Genomic DNA, 11,794 nt, shown 5'->3' on the forward strand with positions numbered 1-11,794 from the left:
ATATATATATATATATAGGCAAAAGTTTCTCTTCAAGCTAAGAACTACTCCCATATCTTTGCCATTGAGATACATGTCTCAGTGGTAATTATTCCAACCATTCCCAAATCACGTAAACATTTAAATAACTTAATCCAACTAAATAGCAACGAAAACATCAGAAAACAACAATAAATATTTATCTTTAAAAACTCTTACTTATGATCTCCAAATGAAAGCAACAGAATTTTTGTATTAGGGTAGTGGGGTTTAAGACTTTAAGTTGGTATTTCGTTGCCGCTTAAATTGCACACGTTGCAAACATGCAAGCTTTGATCCATGTCCATTAATTTCTCTCTTTCCAGAAAAGCTTCTATTGCTAGCAAGAGAGAGAAGAGCACCGGCGATCGCTCTTTGCTAGTTATTGTAACAGATTTTTCCTTGGTTAAATAAACATGTATCTATTTATTAGTAAGTAAAGAGATTGAAAGAAAATTAGGATTTTCAATCATGAGATGAAGGGGAAATAATTAAATTATACCTCAAGTAGGAGCTCCTTTTAAGTACCCAAAAGAAAATAAAGTTTAAAGTATAAACGTTGAGAATGTTTTGTTCTACCTGCAAACTAGAGAAACGAGGGTGTTTAAGCAAAGTATGGCCCAAGTTGGCTTTGACAACATCCGGGTAAATTCTAGTCTTGCACCCCAAGATGGCTATAATATACACGTTGAAGTTTGGTTCGTGAAACAGACGAGCTGACGGGCTTAATGGCTCTTCTTCTGCTGTTCTTTGGCTGCCACTACTCTTATTCTCTTCTTCTCTTTTGCTTCCTCTTTTCGTTTCGATCGGTTTGAGACCTTGCTTTCTCCATCTGAAACCGTTCCTAGATTCCATTATACCTCTCAAAGCCTTTTCCACGAAATTCTATTGGCTTGGTAAGGAAATGGAAAGAGCTCTCGAGGTTATCTAATAGCAAGTGACTACCTAGAGAGTGTCTTATTTATAGAGGGGATGCATCATGCATTAAAGTTTGATGCTAGACTGCTTGCCGATTCTTACAATTATATAATCTTTCAAAAACATCTAAACTTTTTAATTTTTGATATTTTATAAATAAAATTTATATCTGATACCCTAACAATATATATATATATATATAATGTACAATATCAAATCATCGGATGGTGCCACCTTCTAATAATTTTTATGCTTTTTTTCTTAACCTTTGGACATTAAAATCCACAGTTTTGCTCTCACAGGAAACTAAACAGCTTACAGAAAAACTTTTGTAAACCTTCAGTATGACTGACAGTAAGGTTTCAGGTGATTTTGCTGTGTTCTAGAGCTGCCCTGTTCTTGAACTTTGCAGCAAATCTCTTTGGAGTTTTGACTATGACAACTATTAGCTTAAAATACGCCACTGAAATGGAAATCTCTTTTGCCTTCAGTAACCTGAGAGTCGCATATATACGTAATTTTTTATTAGTATATCCTCAAACGTAGAATCCCTGCAACCTTAACATTAAACTGCCCCTGCGATCTGGAGAAACTAATACTGCCAGCTAATTAATACTTTATACTGCACAAAGTTGCACCTAAAATCATTATCAGACAGAACACTTTATCAGAAAAATTTATTAGATTTGAAGTAATAAATCTTGAGGTGTCGGGAGGTGTTCAGGTTTGTCTGTCCCTGTGGAGGGACAGAGTATATCATAGCAGCAATTAATCCTACAGTAGAGCAGTACAACGGTGCAATCTGAATTTTTCTGTGATGTCAACTGCCATTAATATAAGCCTGTCTTGGCTGCATCAAAGAGGGTTTGACCTTGATTCTCTACCCATGGAGTTGGACACATGGAGGAGTATGGCGGTGAAAACAACCAGGTGGCTCCTTCTTGTTGTAGCAATTTCTGGATGTTAATCTTTAATACATGCCACTGCAAAAGATGCCATTACCTTATTGCCATCAGCATCACCCAAATTCAACCATAGTATTAATTCAACATCCAAGGAAATTTTTTTTTTTGTTTTCGCTATAACAAGTCAATGCTAAGTTAAAGCAGTCGTGATTGACACAGAACAACTATATTTGCTCGTGGCATCCATTAACAATTGACAGGCAGATCAGACTGAGGTAAGCCAACGAATGCAATGCATGTCCATAAGAAGAAAGATTTCTTAATGGGTCTGGAATCTGGATGAATTCTTTATGTCTTACGTTGTCGTGTGAGAGATCCCAGTCATCACCTGCTTTAACCTTGGTGGCCTGGCAGCATCCAAGGGGGTGTAGCTCATATGGTAGAGCGCTCGCTTCGCATGCGAGAGGCACGGGGTTCGATTCCCCGCACCTCCATGGATCTCTTTTCTCCTGAAAACCTGGAACAATTCAAGGCTAGGAACCGTCGTAGATCACAATGTCTGCCGGTTTCAACACACTTTGAAGTTGAGTTGCGTCATATTATGCCAGAAAATTTGTGTTAACGCAAATATACGTTTACTAATAGGAACTCTCAATTCAAATTAATGCTACTTACAAACAGAATATGTGAGAATTGATATCAAATAAAATGTTAAAGGGACTACGTCAATAACGGCTGACTGAATCCTTTGTGTTGGTTTAAATGTCCTAACTAAAAAGCAGTGGCAAATAAACTCTGCAGTTCACCCTCCTCTTCCAATGAATAAAAGAATCATCCTGCAGATAAATCTCAATTCAACTTCCGATAAATAGAGCAAGGTTTTGAAAATAGTCCATTCTCCACTACTTCGACCAGGCAACTGCATCGATCTCTGCTTGGGCGCTCCTGTACAACTCCAGTCTCTTTGCAAGGTTGGTACGACGCTGCATAACTGCTGGATCCTCATCCAACAACTTGGCCAACTGCTTTGTCTGCAAATATAGCAAATGGACAGGTGATTACCAGAGTTCATCCTCTGTCTTCTTTTCCTTTTTCGCATTTTTAGTTGCAACAGGGCAGGGGAGAATTTGAGAAGAAATTGCTTACCTCTTTCTTACCCAGTTCAGTGAAGAAGAAGTCAAGCAAGCTGCGTTTGGCCTCGCGGACTTGACAATAGACAACTGACTTTGGAATAGAGTTTCTCAAACTTGCACAAGTCATATTGACATATGACAGGACAGTGCTACCTGTTTTTTCCCATCGGAAACAGTAAGAAACAGCAGAGGATCATAGTTAAAATGAGACAGAGATGAAATGTATTCATAGCCGGTCTTTTACCAATCTATTTATGTGCAGGAAATATCATAAATTAACATGATGAACTAACATCTCTCCTACTATACTGTTTTTAGAAACTTTTATGAGGAAGGGGAAAAAAGGGGAGAGTCTTCTCTAAGCAAACAACTGATGACAAAACTGTGGAATACAAACTTAAAAAATTTAGAACTCCAAAACATTACATAAACCAACAGAGCTACAGATTCTTGTCTAATAGTAAAACTGTCTGCGTCTTCTAGTACTTACCAACTCGTCGAAGATAGGAATCATTATATCTATCAAAAACTGAATGTGTAGGATTTCCACCCTTCTCAATATCTTGAGGAAGTTTCCGGAAAAATTCAACAGTCAGGTAACCACATTCCATATCAACTAGCTGTAGAGTTGCTCTCTTGCTTTCTTCCCTCAGTCTTTCCAATGATTCAATAGCAGCATTCCTTACTTCCACTCTCAAAGTGGGATACTGCTTTAGTTCCTGTATGCAATAAAAAGAAATTAAGATGGAAAATGGGAAGTGGGGTTTATAGCATTGAACAAGTAATCATCTAAACGGAGCAAAGATGGTGAGCAATACATATATGAGGTCTCAAAAAAAAAAAAAAAGCAGCAAAGAGATGCTTGACTCCAAATAGGACGTGAACATGTTTTCTGATGTAATTAAATTCAAGAAGTATGATAAAATCATAAAGTTAGCACGGCCAGGGACTTGCCATTGTCTCGGCCATAGCCTTGTTAACAAGATCCTTCAGTATAGAATGAACCTGAAAATGGATCATGAAAGGTATCCATCAAACCACATGCCACAAAAAGTCGAGAAAGATGATTGCCAAAGAAATGAAATTAGTACCGCATCAACAGCTGCTTCAGCAGGACCTCTGATAGATACTAAACAAGATTCGATAAGACGGCGATATCCTTGCTCAGGAGCTATCAGATGTGGTTGGTATCCATCAGCTTCAGTAATTAACTTGCGCACATTATCCATTGAAAGATGTTTATCAAATTGTAACCTCTTCAAAGCAGCAGGAAGTTGGTTATCAAATACACCATATACTTTATCACCTCCAGGGCGTCTGTGAACATTGATAAAACCAAAAGCACATTAAATAGGAAATTGGCAAGATATAAAGCAAATTGATACAACACGGTACTACATAAAAACATACACGCCATCAAGATGTTCTTTAAAGTTTTGGTCAAAAGCTCGACAGATTTCCATTATCATATATAACTTCCCCTGCATACATAAAGAAAATAGTCAGTGGCTAAACCTGGGAGCATCATGCATTCTATAACTATTGAAAGACAGAGAGGGTGAGAAAAGACGTTCACCCTAACTATCAAAGACTGCTATGTAGATAATAGTAATACAAATTCCATAAAAAGGTCATCCTGTATGAATTAAGCTGAGAAAAATTGACAAAAGGCAAAACTTGAAAGCAATAGAATAGGTTTAATGCTTACTCCAGCATCAGCAGCAATAGGCTTCCCAAGACGGCTCAGTTCTGCCTCCAGATCAATTATAGTCTTGCTAATAAGAGACTGAAGACCAGGAAGTCGAGACTTTATCACCATTTCCAAGTGCTGAAAATTCAACCAATTTCAGTAGTAAGAATTACATTAATAACTTGAAATACCTAAAAGGAAAAATACCAAATTATCAGTTAGCAAATTAAAGTTATTGTCAAAGGATATATATGTATGCAGGAAACTACCATACAATTAAAATTTATTAAGAAAATATGAGTATCTGCATAAAAATTTCTATATGCCTCAAAATGGATCAAAACATATAAATGTAAATTTATTTACAAACTAATATTTGTATACCTTAGAAAGCATCTTTCCTAAGTGCTCAGAACCCATCCTGTTAGCAAGGTGACTATACTCCGGGCTATTTTGAAAATATTCTCTCTCTCTACGACGAGCAGCAATCATATCAACACTCTTGTTAATGTCAGCTTGAGAGCGGTTAACAACACCAATCCATGGAAACTGTAGCTTATATGATTTTCCTTCCAGAATCTAAAATCCAAAAACATTAAAAGAAAAAAAGAAAGTCATTAAAGTGAACTAAACAAGTGATTATTGGTAACAAAATCCCACAAAGACACTGAAACAAATAACATGTTTAAATACACCTTTGTAAAAATATTTTTGTATGGAAATGGAAAGGCTCCAAAAACAAAACATTTTAACTTGATTTGTATAGTATAAAAGATAATATACATCCTATAGCTACTCCTAATTATTTTATTATAAATGTCAGTTATATCAATAATTTGAAGAAAAAAACTTACATCAACTGCATTGGTACCCTGGTCCATCAGATCAATCTTCGTTAAAACTCCAAATGTCCTCTCTCCTGATTTTTGACAACCAACCAAAGTGAAATTCAAAACAATTATAATGGAAAACTAGGGGAATAATCATATGATTAAATAAGAAAAAAAGTTTTAATGCTGACAAAGATGGACATTTTAAATCAATAGAACTATCTGTTTCTCCTGCCAGAAGGCAACTGACCCCCCAATAATAGTGAAAGAATCAAGACCATTAAAATGAAACCCAACATCGCTCCTGTAACTATCACTATTCTCCCTTTAATCAATTACACCACCATTCCATATACATTTGTATCTTGTCTCTAAGCAGGATCCTTAACACAAGATGTGTCTTATGCAGGTTGATAGCTGCTAAATTCAAATTTCTGCTACAGATGCTTCTTATACCACAAAAACAGTAGTTGAAAAAAGAAGTGAGACTGCAACTGAAGGGCAAAGGACAAAGAATGTTAAGAGGGCTTAGTTGAGCAGGTCAAGTCAAGGGCAAAGAAAACCGTCAATCAAGTAAAGGAAATAGACTTCTTCACTTTAACTGGAATTGTTTTCCAGCCAATCCTCCATTCCATCTTTACTTTGTACAACTTCTGCCTACCAGTTCAAGAGTGGCTGTTAATCACATTCAAAGAGGTAATGCAGTCTTTGAGGGCACTTGATTCTTTAAGAATGAATTTTCTTGTTATTTACTTAATTACAGGGAAATCTCATGCTGATTGCACTTTAAGCTATGGAGCATACATAACCATTGGATCATAACAATACTCATAGATATTTTCAGGAGGCTCCCATCAGTGCTACAGGGGGTGCATGAGTTAACACCATATAATAGCTTGTCACTGCCACAGACAATATAACTGGTACAAAGAAGGTGCACCCTTACAATCCTGTAGTTGTAGGGAAAGTTCCAGTCACATTAGTATCCATATACTGGCAGAGGGAAAGAAAATACAAACAACTAGTGTCAACATACAGTAACTTTTAGAAATATCACTTTATCATCCCCTTAAAAGCACTCCATCAGCAAGACAATGTCCTAATATATTTTCCATACTCTTCATTATTGAACCTTATATTAGTTTTTCAAACTACTTAAACCTATTTAACTTTGTTTCAACTCCCTTCTTTCACCTCTTTCTATTCAATCAACTTTCAGAAAAAAAATAATGTCTATTATCTAATACATGAAAGAATTTGACAAAAATTATACCTTTAGGGTCAACCTCACGTGAAATTTTTATTGCATCAGAAGTAGCAAGATCTTGATTGGCAGGAGAAATTGCCAGTATGATACAGTTGGGCTGCAATAAGAGGCGAGTATAGCACAATAAAATATTTTACTTGAAAAGCATATCTTACTGTATATGAAAGCATCATAAGAAACAAAGAATGTTTGAAGCATTAAGTGGACCCTGCGAAATTACATCACACCACCATACATATCTGGTTTTACTGGCCCTGAACTCAATGAACTTCATAACTATTTACATAATTACATATTTTATGAGCAAAAATTGGTCAGAAGAATCAGATGAACAATACTTAACACCATTTTCCATTATGCTTGGTTTAGTATACTTAGAATAAGCAAGAATCTCTCAAGTTCTGTCTCTATTTACCTTTTCAATAAATGCCCGAACCATATTCTCAATGTCTTGCACAATGCTTTCAGGTTGTCCCTCTACAACATGCCAATTATCACAACTTATTCATTAAATTCATTAAATGAATATGTCAATGGAAAAAAACTTGCAAAAGGCAGACACTCACCAACAGCTACTTTTGTAAGTCCAGGGAGATCAACCAATGTCAAGTTCACCACTACAAAGGTAATGAAGCAAAATAAATATAAATAATAAAAAAAAGAAATAAGAAACACATCTGGCAGCTTTTACAAAAGAAACAAATTTCAGATGCCCCCGTAATAATTCAAGCCAATTTAAGAAATAGCACAGATACAACCTACCAATAAACTAATAATAACAGCTGAATGATGGGCAGTAGGCATACTTGTTAATCTTAAAAATAAATTCAACTCATGCTGATATTGCATAAAGGTTGGCAAGATGAATTGACACCACTAACTAATCCCATATCTTCTAATTTTCTTTATCTCAGATCAAAACAATTGGGAGGTTCATTTTTGGTACAAAATAATCCTTTTTTTGTTTCAGATAACACCTATTCATGACAAGCATTAAACAACTTGACCGACACTTTATCTCACCATTAGGAGAGAAGATACTGAGATGGATTGGAACACTAGAAATTTGTTTGGTACGGCCAGTTTCTCGATCTGTCTCATCAGAAATCTCCTTCCTGACCGCAGCTGCACAAATGTAGAGTATATAAGCTTAGAATTCAAGATTAAACAAAGATATAAATAACTAATAATAAATTTAGCAAAAATTAACTCAAGTATTCAGCACTAATATGAATTGATCCTAACAGTATTAGCTTAACAAACTATAAGAAGTTAGTGCTCAATAAATTCTAATCTAACAGCAAGCATACCAAAATCGGTGAATTTCTTTCTAGGAAGGTGCATGAACTCTGCATATTCTTTTCCCTCATCTATCCTATGAAGTTGCAAGACGAGAGGCCGCCTTGTAACAATCCCTGCGAACAAGGTTTTTCCAAACATATCCAGTTATCAAGGGACATATGCAAACATACATGTGGTGAAGCAATAGCAAGAAAAATTATCAGCAAAAATTTACCTGCGCCACGAGGTAAAAAGTCTTTTCCAACGATACTCTCCAGCACAGATGACTTTCCAGAACTCTACAACCATTGGATTACTAAATGATTAAATCAAAAAATTACGCTAGAAAAGATGTGAATGATTTAATAACCATATTTATGGGCCTAATTTCAATAAATTGAAATTTCTAACTTCAAAATAGGATAAAACACAGCCAAGAAAATGATCGTCGCATGAAATGAAGAGTGAAAGAAATTTTTAGTCAAAATTACGTAGCATCAAACGGTAAAAGAAATGAATCAACGCAGAGTTAAACAAAAAGAAAATATACATAAAAAAAATCCGAATATAATTTAAAACAAAGAAAGAGGAAAAAAAAGAAAAGGTCGAGAAAGGAACAATGAGAATGATCAGAAATCAAGAAAACCGAAAAAATATGTTATAATGACAGAAATGATACTTGACCACCAACGACTGCGATGGAGGGCAAGGAATCCCAAAGGGTAGGCAACGCGCTTTCGTCTCCGTGGTCGCCAAGCGCCGTACACGCTCTCTGTATCTTGTTCACCAATGTTATCAGGTTCTCCATGCTGTGGTGACCGAGTCAAAAATGGACGAGTTTAGGTCGAGAGGAGTGAGTCGACTCGGAAGGTAGCGCTTTCGGAAGACAAATGTGCTTAGTTTGTTTTGATTTAAAATTTTGAGAGGAGAGAAGAAGAGGTAGGGAGGGTGCGTTTTTCTTCAAGTCAGAAATTTGGGTTGGCGAAGGAACCGGGAAAAAGTCGGACAGAGTCGGTTGGAGGGAGAGAAAGACAATGGTGACGTGGATTCTTTATAACGGTCTTCTCGTCCTCCTCTTTGGGCTAGTTGGGCCTGCGATTATAACTAGGAAGCCCAATTCTGTCCAAGGATTTTGGATTTTTATAATTTCACCAACGGGGCAAGGCCCGAGCCCAGCGGTTGAAAGGCAATTCTAATTTGTAGGGAGGAAAGTTGAATAAATTGATAGAAATTCTTTTGTTTTCAAATAAGTAATTTTTTTAATTTCTTTTGTAACTATAATAACTCACCTTAGTGTCTAGAAATTTCTTTTCTTATTTAATTTACTCATATTTCTTAATTTATTGATAATATTATCTAAATTATATAAAATTATTTTATTACATCGGAGTTTTATCAATCCAAAAGTGTAAACTGTTAAAATTTGTCACGATGCACTTCACATATTTATATTTGATGCATTATCAATATATATTACATAAAAAATATTACTTAATTATAAAATATTATTTCATAAATGAAAAAGTGAAAAATTTTAAAAATTTTCAAAATGCATGTTTTTAAAATTATAAATATTTATTTTTTAAAATTCTTAATTTTCAAAATTATTATATAATGAGATGACAATATTTAATTTATCGATGTTATATAAATTTCATATAGTGCTAATGTATCAAATATAAACCCTACTTTTACATGGTTATTATTCACACTTAAGTCAAGTTATTTTTGTTTTTTTACCATACGGAAAGAAAAATAAATGCATTCAACTGAAGGTCACGAGTTCATAAAAAAGTAGTGGTAAACCTTTAAGAATGCTTAGGGGTTTAATCGTAATTTCTCCTACATCACGTATCTTTTCCATGTTTTTATTTGCTTATTGTTCAGAATAGCCTCTTGCAAACTCAAGTAGTATGTAGAAACATGGTAATAAAGTGCTTGGTGTTGTTTTATATTTGTCTTTTTCTAAAAACAAAAGAAGATGAGATTTAATGGAAAAAGTACAAACATACAGTAATCCATATGGCTATTTTCTTTCACACGTGATTCTCTTGTAAGATAAGTTTGAAACTCAAAATCAACCTAAACTCTTCCTCATTGATTAGAAGTTAATGCTCAAAAATTATTGAGGATGGATTTAGAAATTAGAATCAAATAAAATAAAAAAAATTACTTTCAATTATAAATAGTAAAACCAATATATCATTAAGCATTAAGTTTAAATATTTTGAAAAACTCAAATTTAATTGGATGAACATAAAAAAAGTATAATATGATAGATTAAATAACATTGAATTGAATAAGATATTGTGTCAAAATAATTGAATTGAATTTGTTTTATCTTGTTAATATATATTTTTAATAAAATAATTATTTTCTTTTCTTTTTAAAAATGTAATTTATATGAATTAGGGTAGAAAGATACGATTATAAGTTCTCGTTTTTGTTCTCTATTTTTTTGCTACTAGTTTGATGTATCATACGCATTACAGGCATCTAGAACACTAAATGCAAAATTACAATTTACTTGAAAGATAAATTTAGAATCGAAATTATGCCAATGATATGATCGATCCAGCCTATGAAAGAAAGAAACTGAATTTAGACTTTTTTGGGGATTTTTCCATAATCGCCAATTTTACCGCGCTTTTCAAGTTCTAATTCCAACATCCGAGCCCCGTAAGCTGCAGCAGCATGTCCTAAAGCTACTTGTCTATCCGGCTGCTGCCGTGGTAGTTCCTGGTATATTCTTTGAGTGTGCGGCCTTGCAAAAATGTGCGCCACAGTGGCATATTCGTTAAAAAAACCAAAGCCAAGGGTTCTTTCTCCACCACACCTTCCTATCTTCCATAAATTAAAATTCCCATCAGCCACTTAAAATCGTTCTTCTACCTTGTATCAAGCCCCACAAAAACCTTCATCATATCTTTCCTATTTCCTCGGCTTTCTCTCTCTCTCTGATTAACTGTCAAATGCAGACTCGAAAAACTCAAGCTAATAAAAACCGGCTTTTCTCATGGGATCTGTCGCAATAAACCCCACATTAAACACTTTCTGCTTCAATCCCCAAAGCTACAAGACCAGACCTTTTAATAATTATTCTCCTCGCTTCTCATTCATCAAAGTTAAAGCTTCTCCAGTTTCTTTCGCCTTTAAAACTCCTCCTAATCCCATAAACCCAACTCCTAACTCTCAAAATCGAAGCTTTTCAGTTAACCCTTTATTGGTTTTAGTTCCAGTCTTAAAAAGCATCAAAGGCTTGGCCTTCTCACGCACTCAAAAATGGGCTTCATGTTTGCACGCTTACACCGCAGAATCAGAGAGAATTTTAGACCAATTTAGTGGGAATTACTTGCAAAGCGGAGGTTTTGGGGTGGCTTTATTAAGTGTAACGGCTAGTGCTAAGGTTCGAATTAGTCCATTTGTGGCGACATTGGCGGCGAATCCAACGTTTGTTTCCGGTTTGTTAGCATGGTTTGTTGCTCAATCGATGAAGGTGTTTTTGAATTTCTTTATAGAAAGGAAATGGGATTTTAGGATATTGTTTGCTTCTGGTGGGATGCCTTCTTCGCACTCGGCTTTGTGTACTGCTTTGACAACATCAGTGGCGATTTGTCATGGAATAGCAGACTCGCTTTTTCCTGTTTGTTTGGGGTTTAGTTTGATTGTTATGTACGATGCGATTGGAGTTAGAAGGCATGCTGGGATGCAAGCTGCGGTAAGAAGCAATATTATTCTGATTTAAATTTTTT

General features: G+C 35.1%; 2 protein-coding genes and 1 non-coding gene across 6 annotated transcripts in view; 2 read left to right on the forward strand and 1 right to left on the reverse strand.

Annotated features, from left to right (window-relative positions):
* The first annotated feature begins 2,262 nt into the window (after window positions 1-2,262).
* Window positions 2,263-2,335, forward strand: TRNAA-CGC (transfer RNA alanine (anticodon CGC)). The gene has a single exon. It is a non-coding gene; the product is annotated as a tRNA-Ala (tRNA).
* A 105-nt stretch (window positions 2,336-2,440) lies between these two features.
* Window positions 2,441-9,043, reverse strand: DL1B (DYNAMIN-like 1B). Its single transcript, XM_021424858.1, has 16 exons — window positions 8,722-9,043; window positions 8,278-8,341; window positions 8,072-8,176; window positions 7,785-7,886; window positions 7,328-7,378; window positions 7,177-7,238; window positions 6,768-6,858; window positions 5,519-5,583; window positions 5,049-5,243; window positions 4,683-4,802; window positions 4,385-4,455; window positions 4,066-4,291; window positions 3,929-3,979; window positions 3,465-3,693; window positions 2,988-3,127; window positions 2,441-2,872 (listed from the first exon to the last, which is right to left on the reverse strand). Exons 1-16 carry the CDS (start codon window positions 8,848-8,850, stop codon window positions 2,744-2,746), a joined length of 1,830 nt encoding a protein of 609 aa, XP_021280533.1. The 5' UTR covers window positions 8,851-9,043; the 3' UTR covers window positions 2,441-2,743.
* Window positions 9,044-10,941: 1,898 nt separating this feature from the next.
* Window positions 10,942-11,794, forward strand: part of LOC110414448 (Acid phosphatase/vanadium-dependent haloperoxidase-related protein) — a 6,069-nt gene continuing 5,216 nt past the window's right edge. For all 4 annotated transcript variants that reach the window (XR_002445010.2, XR_016351063.1, XR_002445011.2 and 1 more), the window contains exon 1: window positions 10,942-11,760. Coding sequence is in view for 1 of the 4 variants with exons in the window: in XM_021425641.2 (XP_021281316.1) it covers window positions 11,059-11,760 (702 nt within the window). In the remaining 3 variants the exon portion in view is untranslated. The remainder of the gene's footprint in view (window positions 11,761-11,794) is intronic.

The sequence above is a fragment of the Theobroma umbraticum genome, unplaced genomic scaffold (assembly GCF_002168275.2).
Source record: "Theobroma umbraticum cultivar Fairchild unplaced genomic scaffold, ASM216827v3 scaffold_4.1, whole genome shotgun sequence".
Taxonomy (NCBI): domain Eukaryota; kingdom Viridiplantae; phylum Streptophyta; class Magnoliopsida; order Malvales; family Malvaceae; genus Theobroma; species Theobroma umbraticum.